The sequence below is a fragment of the Candoia aspera genome, chromosome 5 (assembly GCF_035149785.1).
Source record: "Candoia aspera isolate rCanAsp1 chromosome 5, rCanAsp1.hap2, whole genome shotgun sequence".
Classification (NCBI taxonomy): Eukaryota; Metazoa; Chordata; class Lepidosauria; order Squamata; family Boidae; genus Candoia; species Candoia aspera.
The window spans coordinates 105886620-105910231 of NC_086157.1; the positions used below are offsets into that span (position 1 = coordinate 105886620).

A 23612-nucleotide genomic window follows, 5' to 3' on the forward strand; every position below is an offset into this window, starting at 1 on the left:
GGTGAGATAACTCATGCAGTTCTCGGGCTGTCCATACCCACTCTGCATACTTGCACACACATAAGGACAGCATATGCTGTGACTAAGAATTGTTAAAGAAGTCACAGTTATTATTTACTCTGTTTAACCCAACAGTCTTCATTTTAATGTTACCTGATTCCCAGGCAACATGAGACAGTGGGCACTTGGGTTTTTGCAGCAGCAAAGGGTATGTATGTAGCTGGCTGGCAGGCAGCCCCACTGAAGTTACGTTTACAGTGCTAAGCTATGCCATATTACACCCCAGATCTTTCCTGTTGCAGAAAATTAGTAAGTGAAGAACGTAATCCTGAGAATATTAAGAGCAAGGCAGGAAGACACTCTCTTTCTCCTATTGTTGCTCTGCATGTTGTCCAAAAAGCAAAAATTAGAGATTCAAATTCTCCAGAAAGAGACAAAGGGCAAATTGATTGTCATGTTTTTGAGCTTTCATTTCCTCTTTCCATGGAGTTGATTCATAATGACTAGGGGAGTATGAACACTGAATATTGAATATAAGATTGAATTCAGTACATTGTGTGTAGGATATTCCTTATTAAACGGACATGTATAGCCTGCTTACACTACTCTGGGACTTGGCATCTATCCCTAATCAATCTGACAAACCAAAGTTATAACAACAATCCTTGAGTCAGAGTGTTAAGATCAAATTTATTATTATTAATTGCCACCTTCTATAAATAAGGAGCAAAGAGAAAATTCCATTTCATTATGTGGTAACTGGACATAAATAAAATTATAATTTAAAGAAGTGACTCTTCATGCCAAAATTATTCTGAATGAACTAGTATTTAGGCATATTTCTGTTTATATGTAAAGAAATCCGCTCTTAAAACCTGGTCTGAAATTGTCTTGTGGAAATTAAAAATGAAATTCACAATCTTGCTAAGAGCAAGGAGTAAGTGACTGAGAAAGTTCTTACCCAGCAAATTAATAATCCCTTCATTATATGCTGCAAAAAGTCTAATGGCATCTTTGAAAAGAAGCATGAAGGCAGCATTAATTACACCATTTGTAAGTTCATTGCTGTTGACCTGTCAAAAACAAGAAAAGAAGCTAAGCAAACTGGAAAAACATCCGCAGCTATCTTCTACTTCATATTCAGGGCACAGATTTCTTCCTTCGACATTATGTATTTTAGCTCATATCTGGTATGCACAATCCTACTTGCCTTAGCAAGTCTTCCATCACCTGCTGGAGAAGAGATTGAGAAGCACCCATTCTCTCTCCATCTTTGCATTTTTGCAGAGACAAAGGTGTTCTCCCACAGCACTGAGCTTCTCAGGCAGGGTGGCCCCCAGCATCCCACAGTTCCTGAAACACCCTGCACTCATGCCACAGGAATTTGGCAGCAAATGAGCTTATTTTCAACAGGATGATTTATACTTAACTTTAGGCACTTTTACTGGTGAAAATGGGAATACAAGCTTGCTGTAAGGCAAACTACTTCCATTCCCTCCTGCGGCCCATCCCAAGCTTCACGATTAAGCAAAAACCACACTAAAAATATATCCTTTCATAGGTATTACCCCACGTTGGGAGGCTGATGTGCAGCTATCCACCTAGAATAATGCAACTATGTACAATGCCACTATGGGAAAAAAATTCTGTCCCTTCACCTCAAATGTGTGTGGCGCTCTCAGCATTCTGCTGTCTCATACCAACTAATGATGGCATTTCTTCTGGGTTAGAGGTTAGAAATGGCTATTGTGCTGAGATAAAATTGAGGCATTCTGAGCACCTCAATTTTCCAGTGCTAAACTAAACAGGACTTTCATTCCCCAATTCCAAGTCTGGTTCTAATATGAGTGAAAGGTAGGGATAACCCCTGCTAAAGGGCCTACAATGCCTAGAACAGTGTTTTTCAAACTTGGCAACTTTAAGATGTGTGGACTTCAATTCCCAGAATTCCTGGAAGTTGAAGTTCACACATCTCAAATTTGCCAACTTTGAAAATCACTGGCCTAGAGCAACTACATTTCTCAGCTTTGACTGCACAGTGGAATTGGTTTTCATCCATACAGTTCACTAACAGAAGAACCCACTGCAACCAAGTTTGGTCTTGGTACCTGGGCCTACTAACATTCCCGGATTTCTACTCCATTCAGGTATCAAGTTAACCATGTTTAAAGAAGCTTAAGCAACTGTAAGAATACTTTGCCCATACATTTTGAAGTTCAAACCATGGTGTGGCTCCTAAACAGTGGTAACACAAACCATGTTTGAATAAAACATTTCAACCCAGCTACTAGTTCTGAACTACTGCCGATATATGAAATCTATTTTCCCTAACCCAACAGTGCATCTTAAGAACTTCACCAATACACTTAGCTACATGTATATTTTTATGCCATGCAGTATGTACCTTCTTAATTTATATAGTATTTTGGAAGAACTATCACTCCATACACACAAAAGCCAACATACTATCTGAAGGCAAACACAGGTTTTTACTACCTTACACAAATTTAACAGGGCATTTAGATGTCATTAAGGAGAAATAACTTAGATCAGATAGATTCAGTCAACTAAAACTGAAGCCACATGGTTAATTCTGATAATTTAAAAGCTCCTGTCTAATACTCCTTTATTAGTAGCTAAATAACTTACATTGAAATCAAGTAGTGCATCCATCTGGTTTTGTATAATTGGTACAGTTTTTAATAGTTTTTCTGTATTCATTGTCCTCATGACTCCGTCAGCTCTATTAAAAAAGGAAATAAAATAATCAGCTAATGAAACAGATTTGGTATGCCTTCTACTACTGCCTCCGGGGAGCAAGACTGGTCTGCTTTTCTCTTCCTTCCCCTCATGTAAGCACACAGGGGTAGTGATATGAAAGACAAGGGGACTGTATTCAGTCCCCAAACCACCCTGTCTTTACCCAATAAAACTACTTAGCTGTATAGTTTGGATTGAAATTTCTAAAATATACAAACCAGAGGCTAGTTTGGGGTTTTAAGAACCAGATATGCTAGCATGTTTTCAAGAATCACCACCACCACCCAGCTTCAACTTCCATCCAGTTAGAAGCTCTGGCTGTCAGCCTTCAAATAGCTATCGTCCAAAATTTGCACATGTAAGTTTTCCTGATGCCATGTATTTTCAGACCAATTGTGCCAACTACCCAGAGTGGTACTTCATGAACCTAATCATCAAGGTTTTTTACTTTCCCTGAAGCAAATATTTATTTTCCTTAAAACAAACACAAAGCATCTAAGAAAAATGAAAATGCCTGAGAACCAAGTCATTGCTTAGTAGAATACACCATAGTTTTTTAAAACTGTGTCCATTGTATATTAATTTTTGTTTGCTTATATACACACACACACACACATATACTGTATATATATACACACACATAAATTTTATTTAAAAAGTTTTTCCAGAGAGTAAAAACAATACAAATTTTATGTTAAAGATAGGAGAAATAGAGAAAAGTAATAGAAAAGTGAAAAAGAAATAAAAAGAGATAGAAAAAAAAGGAAAAGAAAAAAATAATAAGAAAGAATAATAAAGCAGTGGCTTCCAATCTTCTTAACAGCAGTTATAAGTACATTTATATTTTACCCTCTCTCTCTATGGTTACATTTAAGTTTCTTTCTTTCCATAATCTACCCTTTCTAATCAGCAAATCCATAAATCATCAATGCATTTTTGTCTTTTTTCAGCAAAAACTCCATGAGGGGTTTCCAGTCACTAATAAGTGTAGTAGTTGATCTTTCTCTAAGCAAACAAATTAATTTTGCTATCTTTGCTAGTTCCATCATCTTCACCAACCATTCCTCCATTGTGGGTATTTCAGAATCTTTCCATTTTTAAGCATATAGATAGATAGAATACTTCATTGACCAAGTATGATTAGACATACAAGGAATTTGACTTTGGTGCAAAAGTTCTCAATATATTTACATAACATCAGAAAATAAACAGTAATAAAGTAGTAAAGTTATTTACTAAAACTATACAATCAAGAAAAGAAAAAAAAAGTTATAGTTGTGTTGCATAGTGATCATATATAAGAATAACCTTCCATGCCTTTTTTCTAGTTGTCTGCCCATTAAGCCCAACAAATTAAAGTTCTGGTTTCAGTTGAATCTTAGTCTTTAAAATTCTATCATTTTTATCATAAAGATACTTTTATACATTCTAGACAATTTTTCTGGAGTCATATACCAATGTTGCATCATTTTGTAAAAATTCTCTTTTAGGTTATAACATAATGTGAACTTCAGTCCTTTCAACCACACATTTTCCCACTGTTCCAACAACATGTTATGTCTAAAATTCTTAGCCCATTTTATCATACACTCTTTGGAGGCTAATCTTGCTGCTGGTTTTTACTGTTTGTATGGTATTCTTGTTTAGTTTTTGATCTGTTGCATACTATTATGGTGGATTTTTAGCAGGGAATGGTATAACAGTATTAGCGACAGTAGTATTAATGTTATTTGCTTAACCAATTTCTAGACTGATTTTCAGAAAGGATCAGATCCTTGAAGCTTTGAAAATTACTTCATCCTAGCTGAATTTTTATATTCTAAATTATTCTGCATGCTTAAAGCAGAAGCTGCAAACAAGTGACTGACATCCCCCTGTGAAATACTCACCCTCTTTTTACTTTTGTAAAGTCAAAAGCTACTTGTCTGTAGGAAACTGCTTTCTCGTTCAAATATCTGCTATATCTCCTAATAAATGTGGACATATCATATCCTAAAGAAAGCAAACAGAAAGCAAGTGAATTCCCTGTTTTATATGAAACCATATTATCATTAAAAGGGTACATTACTGCATTCAAAGGATCACCAACTGTTTAATTTAGGTTATGTATCTGACTCAGTGAGATAATTAAACAGCTTGTATGTTTTATTAAGAACCACTTCAGACATTATGCCTTGAGTTCCCCCACACGCACTCCCATTTTGCTTATCTAAGTCAAAGGTGGGACCAGTAGGATTGGTTTATTGATTAGCTTGAATAAAACTGGAATATAAAGTCTTGCCCATTTCCTTTCCCCTCCTCCATGCGTCTTGCAAATAATGGGTGATTTGTAGTTACAACAGCTTTCCTTCTCTACACTGCCGCCTCTATCTAGGGGTAGAGTGCTTGCCCTCAATCCTTTTCTTTTTCTGTTCAACCTCCAAGCTCTCACAGCATCTGTCTGTCTTTTTACTACTTCGTGAGCAACTGCTAGAAAGCAAGAAGCCACACGTAAGACCTGATGAGTGATGAAGCAAAAGCTTTCCGTGCTGTTCACTGTTGATTTTCTGGTTTTGAGACTGGGGGTTTTCAATGACTGTCTCTGGTATTCTGAAGGAGCAGCACTACTGTATGGCCTTTTGAACAGGGGATATAAAATTAATCTTAAAAGTGGAAAGGGATGAAAAAAACTTAAGGAGGCTCATTTTTGAACTGCTTTATGAATTATTTTTGATTTATTTTCTATTTTTCTATTTGAGCAAGCACTCAAGGCAGCTAATAATGTGAAAAATATCTGTAAACATGTAAATGTTCTTCCCTGAAGAAAGGGGCTTTTAGTTTCTACCATAGTGCAACTCAGCTTCCTCTGCTAGAGCGTTTCATTGGACATAAGACACAAAAGGTTGAGAACAAGTACTGTAAAATACCATTTAGAAAGTTATGAATTATTTGACATAGATCAAATAATTTACCTTGCAATCCACTTTTGTCCAAGAAATTGCTCAAGTTAAACAGTGTGTTTCTGGAAGCCAGATATTGGGTAAAACGCTGGAAGGAATAAAATGATTCAGTTATTCAGCTGAAGTTATACACAGCTCAATGTATTCCTCATTGTCAACGGAGATTAATATTCTGATAATCCAGCATATAACTGCAGCCTGTACACCAGGTTAGAGAAGACTATCGTAAGCAATTCCTACCACTATACCAATGTTGAAAGTGTCCTCAGTTTTGAGTTGTGCATGAACTATAGAGGAATTAGAGAAATAAATGCTTATTCCCTCCCCCCCCCCTTTGGACAACTGGAGAGCAGTTGCTATAGTCATCTTGATATAAAAGAGAATCCATAAGTTCTTCAGATGACAGCTAATCTGATGAGCCAACAGAGGACTCTAGAAATGAATATTAGGAGAAGAATTGCTAGTCTGTAATCCCATAAAAAGTTATACCAATTGCAAATCTTGTCAGAGAAACTAAAACATTCTCTAAAAATAAGAGAGACAGCCAATTTGCTTTAAAAACTTGATCATTTCACACTGGTCTACTCAGAACAATGCAGAGGACTGTATGCATTCAAGGCAAGCCACTTTAGTCATTTAATCAGTCACAATTTAACCATGTGGTTAATGATGCACATTTCAGATGACTCACATCTATCCCATTAATTTCTTAGTCTCGACTAGCCCACAACTTCCTGTTCCTTTACTGATAAAGTCCTCACTAATGCCAAAGGCATGAATTACAAAGTATAAATAAAACTATTGTAGTACTGAAACATGAGGTAAGGAACTATTTTAACACCCCAAATATATTTCACACAATGCGGTAGCATCACTGTTCTGTAAACATACTTCGTTGTCCCACCCCTTTCACTAGGAAAATTATATACCTGAGACACAAGTTAGTACAGGCAACATTAAATAGGCAAACCAAAAAGCATTGTTTCTGCTCACAGAAGAGTATTATCACTGGAGCATTGTTCTACTTTTAATTGTTGTACTACTATGAAACACTAGGGAAATTGTTTTTTGTTAAAAGGGGTTAATAATATTAAGAAAACATTATTCTTTAGGAGAATGGAAGCCAAATGGAAAGGCAGAATTCATATTACAGCTCAGAAGAGATTCTGATTGGTGTGACCACAGAAGGTAGAACATTTCTATTTTGGCATTTAAAAAAGAGATTTCAGAACTCATCTCACCTAACTTTTTTTTTTTTTTACAGCATATAAAGACTGAACCAAGCATGAAAACTGAATGAAGGTAGGAATTAACTTCAAGCACACTTGATAAAGTTTTACCAGTTTGGCTTTCAAGGATGAAGATATACGTAAATAAATATATCCTTCAAGGATAAAGAGACAATGGAATGCTCACCAAGAACCACAGTTGCATGTGCACGCACACACATGAAAAAACACCCTGCAGAAATACTTTTAAGTCAACTGTCAACTGATTTATTTTATTAAGTTTAGAGAATTTACTTCACTTACAAAGGTACAAGAAGAGGTGGAATATGTTTTTCTCAGCTGAATTTGTATATAATCATATACATGATTAACATGTATGGTTGCCTTTCTATTATATATGATGTCCCTACGTCCATATGTCTTTAGAAATTATGAATGAGCAATTTCTAAGAGTTACATTTTCCCCCCCGATTCCTGTCCCCTCTTTTATTTAACTATGGTTTAATCATACAAAAGAGAGCCAGTGTGGTGTAGCGGTTAAGGCATCAGGCTAGAAACTGGGAGACCGCAAGTTCCAGTCCCGCTTTAGGCACAAAGCCAGCTGGGTGACCTTGGGTCATTTTCTCTCAGCCCTAGGAAGGAGGCAATGGCAAAACACCTCTGAAAAACCTTGCCAAGAAAACTGCAGGGACTTGTCCAGGCAGTCTCCGAGAATCGGACATGATTAAATGGATTAAAAAAAATACAATAAATAATTAACAAGTATCATTTAAAATACAATGTAGTTCAGAATGCTTTTTGTTTTGAAACTAGCGGACTTAGCACCTTTAAACTAATGTGCAAATACAATGCTACACCAAAGTATACCAATCTTGTTTTATATATAAATTGGAATTAGAGATGCACTTTGGTATTTTGCTCTCAAACCTGTATCTTCTAGGTCTTCCTTTATATCTTCAGTTGTTTTGGAGCTACCTTCCTTCTCCCTGATGGAAAAGAAAGCCACCAGGGAGAAGGAAGAAAACGTAGTTTCTTCCACACACGTGTTTCTAAAACAGTTCTCCCCAGCCTAGCTGCTGGCCACAATTACTGATAATTATTGGAAATGGGGTCTAGCGTGTTACATGGGCACCAACTGAAGAAGTATGAGAGAAGCAGGTGTTACCTCATTTCCATACACCATTAGATGGTGAGTTGTGATGAGAGATTTGAATACTACCACCCAGCTACTGTTTGTTGTCCTTTCGAATAGGCTGTCTGCCAACTGTGGGATATTTACGTTCATGTCATTTGTACACAGTATTAAATCTGAAAAAGAAGGAAACGCATATTGATATTTCAAGCAAGCGCTACCAGGTTCCATTCAATGAAGAAAAGCTTCTTATGGCTCTAGAATCCCACGAGCTGCTAAGAAGGGTACAACTGGAACTAACTATGCCTCTTCTATGGAATACCCTGTAGATCCCACGCAAAAGAATCCCTCTACAATCCTCAAATTCCTCCACAGAAGGAATCCTCTACAATTCCTCTAAAAAAGACTGCTTGAAGAAGCAGTTGGTTTGTATTTTCCCAAACTAAGGAGTCTGCAAAATAATGAACCAAGACATTCGAGAAATAAATAATTTATTGCCGTGTTTAGAAAAGTGGTAATAGTAGGAAGAAAAAAATTAAGTAAAATCATGAACTGTTATTACTCTTGCTAATTTTCATAGGTAAATTAAACTTCTGGTGAAATTCACAGGAAAACAGGTTTAAAACCAATAAAAAGTTCACATAATTTCTTAACACCTTCCTAAAAGAGTATTTTAAATGTATACCAACAAAAGACAGCATTAGACATCTAACATCTATTATGGTAACATCTATCATGATACCACTTGTAAAAGTGAATTATCTTTATTTCCAAAAGCTCAGGCAGCTGCTTAGAGGAGTTCATGGTTGAAAGCAGAGAATTACAATTACAAAAAGTTAGAAGAATCAGAGTATTTGATCACCTATGGACCTGTCTTCAAGTGGCTAACTGTAGGCCTAATGAGGCAATCACCTTTTAAGGCCTTGTTAGCAACTTGATAGTTAAAAAAGCAAGTTTGCGGCTGTCTGTCACCACCTCCTTAATTTAAACACGTATCCTTCTGGTACCATATAGTTCCCATGCAAGTCCAGGCTACTGTAAGGAAGTGCTGCCAGATGCAGCAAATCACATCCACACCCTCTCCAAAATGCTTCTCTGCTTCAGACCCTAATAACTGTACTGGCCTAATAATAATGTTCTAAATGTTAGTAACTGCTAATGTGCAAAATTGCTCAGCACAATCTATGGCATTCAGGCTCTGTTAGAATCTGCCTCCATGAAGTGGATGAGTACAGAGCAAGCAGTTATGGACCTTGACAATTAAGAGTAATTAAGCTGGTTTACACCAAGACCATTAGGAAGAATCACTTTAGGCTGTAACAAGGTTAGACTTACAGCCAGAGATCCACTTAAGTGATTGAGCAGGTTAAAAATGTTAAAGCAGCATTACAGCCATCTAAGACAGCTGCACTGCCAAGCTTAGTTTAATGGTTTTAATGCCAAAGAGACAGGGAGGAGGAGGAAGGGTCAGTAGGAAAAGGAGGAAGTATGTATAGGCAACTATTTACAGGAAAACTTTAATCCTTAATATGTTATTTGGAATGAAATTTCTCTATGTGGGGGATTTTTTTTTCTGGAAATAAAGTATTGGAAGTATACATTTTCACCACTTCCTGAACAAGCCCAAGTAATTTCCTACCTCCAGCTCTCATGACAAAACGCTAGCTTTGGGTCCTGGTCAACCGCAACAACTTGCAGCTAATCTAGTTCTATGCACAAATGCACTGAAAAGGCTGGCTTTGTTCATTTATGGCATTTATATCCTGCCTTTTTTTTCCAAACATGCTCAAGGGCTAACTAAACAATAGAACTCTATTATTAAACACAATTAAACACAAACATATTACAACACAATGAATAAAAAGCAACATCTGATATGTCTCACAACTTTAGCCTTCATGACTGCTTCCACAAAGACTTGCCTAAGTAAAAATGCTTTAATATGCAGTTAATTTCCAAAGGGTATTTAGACCTGGCCTTTCAGTTTCTCATCTTCTCTAGCTTAGGCCCGTTGAAGAAAAGCAATTATGAAGTTAATTTATAATTTCAATTAAATCAAACTGAAGTTCATCAAATCCATTAGTTAGCAATAACAGTGCTTACAATCATTCACAGCTAAAACAAACATCACAAACCCAGCATGCATTCTGACTCTGTGTCAGGACATGGCATGGACGTTCCAATTCATGGGATGTTCATAAGCAACAGTCTGTTGGCTCCTAAAGGTAGTCTCTAGATTAGAGATGTTAGCCTGCTAGAAAAGCATGAGCATGCTTGTAGTAAAACCAAGCTTTGGTTGTGCTTGCTGCAAAATGCCCAAAATGTGTCAGAACTGATGGATATTATCCTTACCAGTAGCTGGGAATACTGCACATGACACAGGCATGGCTAACCCTTGAATCTGGCCTCTACCTTTTCTGTATTACTTAAAAGCACTATGTGAAAGCCTCATTTGACCAAAGCTATAATGAGCAACCATGTGAGATGGCAAAGGTCAATACTGTATATGCAAACCCATTTAATAAAGACTGTAGTATAAGAAAGATTGTCATTTGGAATGTAAGAGGAGTAAATAGTAAACAACATGAATGAAAAATGAAATGAAGGAAAAATAGATGTTATGTGTCCATGAAAGAGAAAAGGTAATAGATCTGAATGGTCGAACAATATGGAGTGAAGTTGATGAATATATGCAAGGAAATGTAGATTTAATTGTGATGATGTAATCTAGGTTGCTGAGGATACATAAAAAGTAAGAATCCATTGGCTGCTGATAGTTTTATCTTACATTCCAGTGAACGGTGATAAGGGAAGAATCAGAAATGAGTTTGGGGGGAAGGAAACTGTGTGACATTATGAACAAATGAAATACAGGCAAAAAATTGTGCTGCAAGGGGATGAATGGATGGGAACAGAAGTACAGAGGAAGTGTTTGGATCATTCTGAAACCCACAGATGAATGGGCCCTGGTATTTGCTAGAAAAAGGTCTGTGAAAACAATGATCTGATTTAGGATTATTCATGTGTACACACAGAAATAGAGTAAATATAAATGTAAAAAGTTTATGATGAAGAACCTGAATATTTGTTATAAACATCTGAATTAGTGAAGGATACAGTGATAATGAGAATGTGGGATAGACCATTTCTTGGTAGCAAGAGAAGTGAATCTATGGGGAAAATAAAAAGGTTTCCCTTGACGTAAAGTCCAGTCGTGTCCGACTCTAGGGGGTGGTGCTCATCTCCGTTTCTAAGCCTTAGAGCCGGCGTTGTCCGTAGACACTTCCTCCGTGGTCATGTGGCCGGCATGACTGAACAGAACGCCGTTACCTTCCCGCCGAAGCGGTACCTATTGATCTACTCACATTTGCATGTTTTCGAACTGCTAGGTGAGCAGGAGCTGGGACTAGCCACGGGAGCTCACCCCGCCGCGCGGTTTCGAACCGCCGACCTTCCGATCGGCAGTTCAGCGGTTTAACCCGCAGCGCCACCGCGTCCCTCTATGGGGAAAATAACCATGGAGGAAAAGGAAATAAAAACTAGAATGAAAGAATTACTGAAGAGAAAGTATGAGTTCTGTAAGAAAAAACAGTAGAAGACAAGTGGACATAGAGGATGTGAACCCTGCTTTGAATACAGTGGAAAGAATGTTATATTGTGCCATCAAGGTGTGTGGAGTTATATTATAGGAAGTATGAAAAAGGATACTGGAATGATTAAATGATAACTCGAGACATTTCCAAATTAACCAAAGCACACCCTTCCAGATGCAATACAACTGCTTCAAATTCAAAATGGAGCTCTTCAAATTTGAAACAGTTCAAATTCAAAATGTTCTGAATATCCCTAATGTCAATTAAAGTAATATTAGACGAATACAGAAACATTCAGCATGAAAGGAATATTCTACTCATTTTTCTTGACCCAAAAGAGGGACAATGGAACAAGGCATGGAAACTGAGATGACCTGTTTCCGTCTACCGTTGCCTTTCTATTTGGCCCTTTGAACTTTATGGCCCCTATCAATTTGCTTACCCTTTAATTTTTATCTGGGCATTTTATCATATCTGAGGGCAATCATTAGCCAGGCAACACACTGCAAGTTTACATTCCAATTGTTCAAAGGGCAGAGTTACTGCAAGAGTGGTCAAAACTGTATAGATTTCCAACTTCTGCCTAAGTTTTACTATTATTATACTTTTTTCACATGTACAGAAGTTATCTTACTGCACATTTTCTAAGAGGTCATGTTTGCTAGACTTTGAGCTGATCCTTCCATCCATATAGTTGCCATCAACATTATTACAACAGCTGAATGAAATATTCCTTATTGTGGAGCCATATGCCACTGAATACTAGTTATGAGGAGGCGGGAGACGGACTGCTGCTTCCACAAGATGCTTGTCTATTTCTTGGAACCATCTCTGACTGGGGACTAGAAATCAGAATTGTGAATTTGGACGAAAGTCGGTCTGATTCAGCAGGGTTTTTCCTTACGTTCTTACCGATAAACACCAAGACTAAACTAAGGGAATTTTCAATCTATAGGAAATAGTACTGATTTTCTAATAGTCTGGGTCTATCTGGGAAGAACATAGCAATAAAAGTTTAATCTGAGCAGGCATTCACTACATTTTACTCAAGTAAATAAGCCAGATATCCAGGAGAATGAGTTGGGGGCAAGATGAAATGTACAAAGTTCATACAACGTGGGTAATAGCATTGTCCTATCAACCTGAATCCCTGTATTGCACCCTTTAATTCTTTCTTTTTTAATCAAGCAATAAATTAATTTTGAATTTTAACTATCATTCTGCAGAAAGTCACAAATTTTCAGTCTTCAATTTCCACTATCCACAAGAGAACCAATGCAAGTTGGGAAGTAGTAATGGAGGGTGACATCCTTTAAAATTTTTTTCTAATGTTTAATTAGATGTCATATAATCCTAAATTGGGATGCTTTAACAAGGAGAAACATAGCACATTGTGCATCAAATGTAATTATAACTGGCTTCTCATAAAAAAAATATAATCTAATATTTACAGTTACATGAAGTAGTACAAATGCGTGCACACTGCCCAAGAATAGAAATTCCATAAAGAACAGCAGTCACTTTCAGAGTAGAAATAATAGAAAAATACAAGTAGGATTGGACTTTAAATTGCAGGCCACCAGAAATAATCAGGTCTGGAAGCCAAATTGGGAAATTGAAAAATGACCCCCTGCAAAAGGCAATAGCTATTTCTATATTGTTGCCAAGATAATTATATTCACGTGTCCATTAAGTCATCCAGAACAAGCTCAACTCAAAGGAAGCTTTAGTTTACCTGCCTTTTTAGTACTGTGCAACTCAAAGGCAACTCAACAAAAGATACTGTGGGATCTATTCAAAGTCATTGGATTTGTTGTGCTATATGTAAGAATTCTATTAGTTTTTGTTTAGAAATAACATGGCAATGGGCCATGTGATCTTCCCACCTCCCCACCCCCAAATTAAAATGTACAAAATGTATTCTTGAGTAGATTCCTATTTGTTGTTAGATAGGAAGCAGGAATTATCACTTAAAGTACAATTATAACAAAACGCCAAGTGAATCAGCCTTAAATATGGATCTGTTATTAATATACTACTAAGTTGTGACTTTATGTTACTTATGAGCTGTGTCACTGTACTCCAATCCCTTCACACAGTACTTCAGTAGGACCAGTAGTAGGAGAAATAATCCCGAAACAAAAATACGTAGGGAAAAACAAAGGAATTTTGGCAGTTTGGTTTTTCAGCAGCATGTTGCAGGGATACAACAATACACATTCCCTATAAAGAGACTTGTCACCGGATATTACGCTCAGGTAAATCTTATAGATGAGAAAAACAAACATTCTTACAGGTGAAGCATCAGAGGCAATACAAGCCTGAAATCAAAAGGTCTAAAAGCAAATACTAGAAGCTTAAGATGATAAAGCATGCAACTGATCAAAGGTACAATTTCTTCCTGTTATTAAAAAGGGGGGAACAAAGGGCTTAGTTGTAATTATAACCTTTTTAGTAATTGTCATCGTGCACAGTCTCAGCAGATATGTTATGCTGTCTTCACTGTATCAAGCACAAAATCTGATGTTTGCTTTTATTTCTTATTGCTAAAATTTCTGAACTGCCTCAGTCTTAAACAGACTGTAGGTGGGGCTCAAAAAATAAGGTCAATGGACTGGACCAAAGCAGAAATAAAGTACAGTAGTGTTGTTTACACAAATATTAAAGCAGACCTACACTTCTAGCACCAATGATTTCCATCAATCAAGACCCAAAGGCCTTCGAAAACAACTATGTTTTTAGTAACTACTGTAAAGCTAAAAGTGGAAGCCACTCTTGCTTGATGGCAACAAACCGACTTCTAGGAGGGGAGCTCCCACAAATAATGCTTCCTCTGATCTCCTTAAATTTATTAACTATCTAGTTTGATTTCTGCTTTAAATATGTACATGCCCAAGAGACAGAGACTCATGGACGGGGCATCCAATGGCCCTCTTAAGTGCACGGCGGTTACTGTATCATACCAGGATCTGCCAAGCCTGGATTCAGATTCCATCACAGCAATGAAACTCAGCTGTTCTGAGGGCAACAGGAGGATATTATCAGAGCCTCTTGGAGGAAGAATGGGCTTTAAAAGAACTAAATGTATACCTTACTCAGAGGACTTGCCAGCCATTTTAGTGCAGTGCAACAAAATGTTGAAGCAACTTAAATAATGCAATTATTATGGCATGAACTTTCTTAAATACATGCACTTAGCTGAAAGGGGTAGGTGGGAAGCGGAACACTAAGTTATGAACTTTGAATTTACAGGGAAATAAAATACAGGCAGTATAGAGAATTGTTACTTTGTTGATTTCAGCCATTCAGAAAGCAGTTGTCTCTGGTTTATTACTGTGGGTGGCCATCTCATGGTCTTCAGCTGTCCAAAAATGTTATTTAAAAGTGTGTCCCAACTGACAAAAAGTTGCCCATCTCTACTATAAATGCTGTGGATGCATTAAAGCAAGCACCACACCCCCATTTTCCTTTGCAAACTATCCAGTTGCCAACTTTAATTTGTTTACTGTACTTACTGTTCCCAGGTACACCATGTCTGAATGTAGGAGATTGCATTTAGCTACTGCAATTAAATCACTGATAGAGTCATTACCCCTAAATCTGATGTAGCTCAAATGCCTCTGTTAAAAACTACCCCATTCCCTTTTCAATGGTAATATACTGTACAGCGTTTTCCAAGGTTTCAGACAGAGGTTTATCCAAAGCAGGCAATAACCGACACTATTTCATACCATAGCACAAGCAGTTATGGGCAAGTCTCGTTATGCCCATGTAACACCTCTGGTCCGCAAGCTGCATGGTTAGCAGTAGGTTTCCTGATGCAATTCAAGGAACTAGTTATTGTCTATAAAGCCCTCATAGCATGCGGCCCACTTATCCAAGGAACAGTTTGTCTCCCATAGTTTCTCCCCATCCTATATAATCAGACAGAATTGGCGTGCTCTAAGTCCCACCGATTAAAGTGTCATTCATTCATTCATTCATTCATTCATTCATTCATCAAATTTATCACTCTGGGCCGTTTACAATAAAACATAGATAAAAATATAAAACTATAAAACACTATAATACAGATACCATAAATATAATAAAAATCTCAATGGCTGAAAGTTCTTTATAATTTGCAGGCAGAACTGGGTCCTTCTAAGGAACTAACCATCCCCAAGAATGGCTACTCTCCCTCCTGCCCCAGGCATAATTGCAGAACCAGGTCTTTAGCTGTTTCCTAAAGTCCAGGAGAGAGGGAGCCAATCTCACTTCCGGGGGAAAGATATTCCAAAGGGCAGGTGCTATTGCAGAGAAGGCCCGCCTTCATATCACAGGACCCAGGAAGCATGCCTTCTCTGTCATCCCACCTGCCTCTAGAACAGCAACTTGAAAGCCTTGGAAACCTGGCCTTAATCCTAGAATGGTGCTGGGCCCTTTTTAGCTGGGCACTGCATTGGGAAGAGGCTTTGATCATTCCTTATTTTTCTGATACTGTCAGTTTCTTGCCTTTTTAATTGGCAAGCCACCCAGAGTCATTCTGGAGTCTGGCATGCTTTGTGAATTATAAATAAATAAATATGTCATGCTCAGCTTCTTTGGAAGGGCATCATCAATGCATGAGTTTTGTCATCTCTTCCATCTCTGTTGCAAAACATGACTGAGGGCTCCTCTATAGGCAATGAAGCTCATAGGGCTATCTAGAAATGGCACTTGATAACAAACGTTGGCATCCTTCTTAGTGGATTATTCAGGCTGCAGTTATTGTTAATTGGAAATGGCAGCCAATCCAAGTTAATGCAGCACACACACTCACAGAGGAGCCACCAAACATGATTAAAGAGCCGTGCGGATTAGGAATTCATAAAAATAATAAAGGTGGGATAATAAATAAATAAATAAGATGGCATTGCACAGGTATGCATTACTCTAAGTGTTTAATATTGCATTAATGCATTCTAAATGGCCAGGTCTTCTACTCAAATAAATATTAAGCTTTTGTCAAGGCATAGATACTATCTCATGAATGAAATAACTTAAATGCTCTATAAACTGAATTTAAGGCATACAAGTCTCTAAGAACTGTTTTCTGTCTTCAAATAGCATCCAGTATCATAAAAGAAACAAATGACAAATTAAGTGTGCAATTTTATAGACAGGCTATAACGTTTCCTAGGATGAACTACTCTAGAGCAGGGGTCCCAAACCCCCAGTCCATGGACCGGTACCAGGCCACACAGCAGGTGAGTGGTGGGCGAGCAAGTGAATTTACAGCCTGAGTATTTACAGCTGCTCCCCATTGCTCGCATCACCGCCTGAGCTCCACCTCCTGTCAGAGAAAGCAAGCCCATTGGCTGCTATCTCCAAACAGCACGAAGAAAAAAGAATAAAAGGTCGGGAAAAAGAGGAAGCACTTGAATCATCCCAAACCATCCCACCACCCCCCTGGGTCCGTGGAAAAACTGTCTTCCACGAAAACAGTCCCTGGTGCCAAAAAGGTTGGGAACTGCTGCTCTAGAGACCAACTATGAAGCTCTGCAACTGTGAGAAAATTAAGCTGTAACAACAGTATATTGTGTAGGCTACTGTTTCAGTTCTCCTGACGTTACCACTGCTGTTCTTCACATTCATGTCCTTTTCTGGAAAAAAAACAAATCCCATTTGTTTTTTTAAATTCCATTTGTTCTTTAAATATCCTGTAGAGCCAACGGTCAGTGATAGGAGAAAGTTAGCCAAGCTCTCATTGAAGAACTTAATACAACTAAAAAAAAATGTGAGAAATGACCTCTTACTGATGCAATATCCTGCATTAGGTTCAAATGTTATTTTTACAAGAACAGCTTAATAAATCAGCATTGAAATATCAAGACAACCAACTCATCATTTCATGTTTTCTACAGTCTTATGCAGAGTTATGTACAAGAAAGTCCTAGTGAATGACACTTTTGGCTACTCCATCACCAATCTTGCAAGCAAAGTTGTGAAAACACAACATCTGCAATGACTACTCCTCCTGATTGCCATACTCATGCAATCATCTTCTCTAGTACAGAATCTAAATACAATTTTGAAAGGGAATGAGACATCGTCTCAGTTCCCTGCTGTTAGTTCTCATGGAATCTTTCACACTGTGAATTGTTTACTATAAGCATTGAAATAGCAAGGCTAAAAGCTGCTAGTTTTATCCTTCTTCATTTTATATGCAAATATCAGCATCAAAAGGTACTTCCCTGCTTTTCAAATTGGAGGTAGCCCACCATGAATGAACATGACATCTAAAGAAGGCAACCTCAATTTAGCTTGCTTTCAGAGAACCATTTTACAGGTTTGTAAAACAGTATCAGAACCCAACAGCATTACCTAAATACATGGAGGATGCAAAACCATGTAATTTAATCAGGAGCACTAAGGATATGCATCTGTGTAACTGAAAAATAAGTCAGGAACCCACCTTGAAGTTAATAGACCTTCCCCAACTAGGCAATTTTAATTGCTATGGTTCCATCTTTCCATCCAACTTACTTGAGGATATGTCCTCAAGTCAGTGTCAACTCTTAGCATCTACACAGATAGGCCGTCTCCAGGTTGCAGCTTACTTATAAAATGCACGATCATTCAAAGTTAGTTTCTTTGAAAGAATGGTTTTGGTTTCATAACAGTTTGCTAAAGTTTGGAAGATTAGCTCATTGCATCATTCACTTTTTATAATAACACCAATTCCATCATACACACTGTATTATGTCTATGAAGTTTTATTTTTAAAGCAGAAATGCACACCTAATTATGTATTTCATAGCTGAATTTCAAGAATACAAATACTTTAGAATTGATGTTTTCTAAACAACAGCAAGGTATCAGGTGTTAAGCAGCTTTATAAAGATAATTATTAGCGTAGCATAGGAGTAGGTGGGTACAGCTGTCAGTTTCATTATGAGGGTAAAAGCACAGCAGTCCATGAATGTCAGATTGCAAGAACTTTTAATGATAACCTTCTCTGAGGAGGAGGAAAAATAAGTGGGAAAATGTTCAACTATTTATTGTTGAAAAATATTTTTAAAAACAATGCACTCTACTAAAGTCATTTGTATTTTGTTCTCACTCAAACCCAATCAAAGCAAAAAAAGGATTTTAACAGCCATCTTAAAATGGGCCACAATTAAACTTAAAACATTACAATTTCTGTCCCTTGTTTCTCCCAACTGTTCTTTATGCTAGAGGCAAGTTCACTTTATTTCAGAAGATCTGTTTGACAAGAAGCAGGGAAAGCATCAATTATACTGATATTATCTATATTATACTCTGCATCAGAGTATATCACAAATAATCAATAGAATAACATGCTTTGAACTTTTTTTCAAGTGATAATCAGCATCTCATCAGTAATCTCAACCTGCATTAAACAAAAAAAAAACTACAGACATAAATACTAACCCACTGTATGCAGCCATTCACCCATGCATCTGCTGTAAGTGAATGAATTTCCAGACAGACTCAAATATGTGTCATCTGAGCCTCATCTGAGCTTTCTGAAACTTTTATCACAGACTGAACATACTCATAAAGAAAAACTAGCAAACCACAAAGTTGTTTATCTCAACATTCTGTCCAAAAACAGGGTTGATAGCTTCTGAGAAATAACAACCTACTACCTCCTTAGAGACATTCATGGGTATCAACTAAGCTTACTGCAAATTAGGTCTCTGCTATGTTGCAGTTGGTATGGACATATTTCAAAGCTAATTATAGGTAACCAGCATAGTACCACAGACTAGTTTTTTTTTACAGCCTATGTGTTTTTTATGAGACCAGCAGGTTTTCTTTAACTGGCTGCCATGTAAGCACATCAGCTTAAATCCACGTATTTCCCCCCCTGGTATCGTTTTGAAGCAGAATTTTTTTGCCTGAGGACTACTGAAATACTAACCAGCTGGAACAATACCCAACAAATAAAACTCCAAACTGTAAGTATAGATGAAATCAAACCATCATTACAAGTAAAAATTAAATATTAAATTAAAAAAAAAACACCCTGCTTTGCTCTGTAACAGCTTCTGAATTATATCAAAGTGGCGATCATAACAGTGCTTAGCCTGAAACAACCATTCTTTTGTAATCTTCCCATTACATCTGCCCACCCCACCCAATCATGCAGAGAGGGCATGTTACGGACCCCATCAGTTAGAGAATTCCATCTGGCGGGGTCCAGGAAGCAGGCCTCCTCAGCAGTGGCTCCCACCCTCTGGAACATCCTTCCCCCAGAGATAAGGCAGATTCCATCCCTGGTGGTTTTCCGAAAAGAACTAAAAACCTGGTTCTGCCATCTTGCCTGGGGGGAGGGAGGAAATCACTCTTGGAGATGGCTGCTGCCCGAAGATGGCCCTTTACATATACACGAGCTGTTTTATATCAACTATTGTCATCTGGATTTTATATTGTATTTATGTTTTATATTATATTGTTACATTGCATTAGATAGGTATTCGTTTATGATATTTAACGTTTTTATTGTTTCTGTAAACTGCCCAGAGTCCCTCCTTCAGGGGGAGATGGGCGGTGGCAAAATTTGATAAATAAATAAATAAAATAAAATAAAAGATGCATGTGGATTCATAGCATACTATACATGATCTTGCTTCACTATCATGAAATAAGTTTACCATACAACGTTACACCATCTCTTTGGATACATTTATGTTAGCTTGTTAAAATAGGGTAAGTAATACATTACTTAATTGATTTTTAAGATACAAAACTTTTTTCTTTTAAAATAGGCAGAGCCGAAATGAGTCTGTATGGCCGATCCAAGGTCAGTGCTATCAATGACTAACCCTCACCAGAACAGAGATGGATAATGCTTTGCGGGTTGGGGCTGCCAAGGTCAGAAAGCAAGACAGACCAGCCTGTGTCATATACAGGAGCAGGACTAATAAAGTTAAGGTTTGTGTGAGGGACAGTCAGACTTTTAAACTGCCTGAAGATGCTTGAGGCAGTCATCTTTAAAAGTCTAGAGCTCTCATTGAAACAACACTGTCCAGATGACATAGACGTGGTGTTGGAGAAGTAATTGAAACTCAACTCCTGCCAGAAAAAAGTTCCTCTGGTGAAAAACCAAAGTTGTAGCAAAAGAATTGAAGACTTAGTGTATTATATTTATAAACAGCTATACATACCAAGCAGAATATTACTAAGTGAAAGTATATTTCCAGGCAATCTGAAAATCTCATTTATTGATAGCAGGCAATTGCCATTCACAATATTAAAGAGAAAAACTGCTGACTGACCATTTTCACTTGAATTATTAAACTATCATAATGGTAAAAAAAAAAACCCTTACTATTATTATCCAGAATGAGCTTCTGGAGTAACAAGATTATATTTTGCATGCAAATGGATGAAGTTTGGATAATAAAATTCTGGAAGGTATCCTAGCCCAGATGGTCAACAGTATCATAGATAGTACAATCTGGCATTACTAAATGACTTTGTCTAGCAATGTTAGAGTAACTGGTGCCAACAGCACTATTTTTTGATATAACTAAAGCTTTGAACTGATCTCAGTGGTGTTATTTAATAGTACTAAAAGCACTCAGCCAAATTCTGATTTCATTTTAGATACAGAAGCGCACACACACACATTATATATTCTAATGTTAAAATTTTAGCAAATTTGACCTAAAATAAAGGAACCATAACCTGTGGAACATACGAGAGAAGACTCTTAATAACTGCAATTTATATCAATCCATATATTAATGCAACAGCAACAGGAAGCTATTTAGAAAGTATTAATTTTGGTGCTGTTATAGAGGAGCTGCTGGATAGCGAAGTGGTTTAAGCACCGCCTTTGATGCACAAGACTGGGATTCGAATCCCGGCTGGTACCTTATTGGTAGGGGTCCCTGGGCACAGACCCCCAACGCTTCACCTGCCTACTTTGAATATTAGAGTGAAATGAACTAAGAGATTCAGGCCAGCTTGGATGTCGCACGGATTAACAAGGTCCACACCAGATGTTGGGGAACCAGGACAATCTGACGTTAAGTGGGCTACTGGAACAAACCATACATGGGCGAGATAAGAGAACCCGGAACTGATGGAATGCTACTACATCAGTAGATCTAATGAGAGGGGATATATGAAACATATGAGGGAACTATGGATGGACAGAAGACCCGCATCCACCCTAATGGAGAAACAGCTAGTTACCCAACGCTTCAACACTGTGAAGAAGCTGCTCTCACAACTTGAAATAGACCAACTACACATTACACCCCAGACTCAAGAAGACCTGGAAGAACAACTGCAGGTGCAGCCAATACCTGAAGCTGGAATGTCGCTGCTACCCTCTCCATTACAGAGCACAGCAGCTGATATGAGGCATAAGATCATGGATAAACTAGCTACAGTCAACCCTTGAGATTGATTACCAAGGCTCCGTGGAGAAGTACCATCAGAAGATACCAAAAGAACCCTCACGACAACCTCTACTACCACCATAACTCAGACCAATGAACTGGTATATGCTACAGATGCTGTAATCCTGGAGATGCTTGGCTATACGATCAAGAAGAACAGCAGTACATACCTCCCCCCACCTCCGGAAAATGAGGTTGGAGGCTAAGATGAAGGCAACTCGGAGAGAAGTTAGCCAGCTGGTGGAGCAGCAACAGGAAGCAATCTATAAAGTATTAATTTTAGTGCCTTTATAGAATGCAAAAACCTCAGCATATTTATGTTTGATTCATACAGTTAATGGCATCTAAAAGATCATTAAATGTGCAAGTGAAATCTATCATAGTTCTTTTTGAACACACAGAGTACAATAAGAGATCTTTCAGCCTTCACAATTCTGCTATGTTAATGGAATAAAGCTACTTTATATTATCAGGAAAACAACTGATTAGCACTCAGCACAGAAAAATAAGTTAAGAGTTTAATCTTTTACACTGGCATGAGGCTGCACAATTTTATTGGATAGAGCAAAAACTGATTCTGAGCCTATAGATTATTTTGGGTGGTAGAAGTGGGATTTTTTTTCACTTGAACAAGAAAAAAAAAAGGATTGCAGTTGAAATATGGAAATCATGAAAGAAAGGCAGATATAAATTAAGTATCAAAATATTTCCAGTTGGCACCCATTAATTCAATTTGAAACAGATTAGTAGCCCTAGCAGGAACAAAAACAGTGCAAATTTTATCACAGGATACTAAAAGACACATTACGCACTAAGCAATCATGTGAAAGTATCACAATGTTTACTCTGTAGCTTCAGTACTTATGTCACATTAGAAGTAAAGGAAAAAGCAATATTTTTATTTATTTATATTTCAAATTTCTATCAATATTCAATGAAGAGTTTGTGAGAAAGGAGAGCAAAATAAACTCATTACAAATGAATAAATTCTGGAAGAAAATATTAATCAACAATTCTAAATAGTAGACCTGGAATTACTGTACCTGGAAAGATGAGGAGAAATATTCACACCTCTCTATTATGTTAAATACTTTAACACAAGATCACATAACTCAGTGGAGCATGACTCTAAGTTAAATTATATTACAGTACATAATTCTAACTATGAGAATTTTTTTTACACTGAGATAAATGGGATTCATCTGTATATATTATCTGATCGAGAGAAAGTTTGGTGTACTGGTTAAGGCATCAGGCTAGAATCCGGGAGACCATGAGTTCTAGTCCTGCTTTAGGCACAAAGCCAGCTGCGTGGCCTTGGGCCAGTCACTTTCTCTCAGCCCCAAGGAGGCAATGGCAAACCATTTCTGAAAAACCTTGCCAAGAAAACTGCAGGGACTTGTCCAGGCAGTCTTCGAGAATCAGACAGGACTGAACAGATTAAAAAAAAATTATCTGATCAATACAGCTTGAACTACTTCAACAAAGATCAAAGGAAATCTCAGTATTTATTACAGAATCTGCCAATTACTGTGATGGAAATTGTCTCAAAACTAAAT

At 37.4% G+C, this 23612-nt stretch overlaps 1 protein-coding gene across 1 annotated transcript in view; it reads right to left on the reverse strand.

Annotated features, from left to right (window-relative positions):
* Positions 1–23612, reverse strand: part of PICALM (phosphatidylinositol binding clathrin assembly protein) — a 74356-nt gene that overhangs the window by 45327 nt on the left and 5417 nt on the right. The window contains exons 2-6 of the mRNA XM_063305904.1: positions 8094–8236; positions 5712–5787; positions 4650–4752; positions 2650–2743; positions 962–1073 (exon numbers count right to left, since the gene is read on the reverse strand). Of these exons, the coding sequence (XP_063161974.1) occupies positions 962–1073; positions 2650–2743; positions 4650–4752; positions 5712–5787; positions 8094–8236 (528 nt within the window). The remainder of the gene's footprint in view (positions 1–961; positions 1074–2649; positions 2744–4649; positions 4753–5711; positions 5788–8093; positions 8237–23612) is intronic.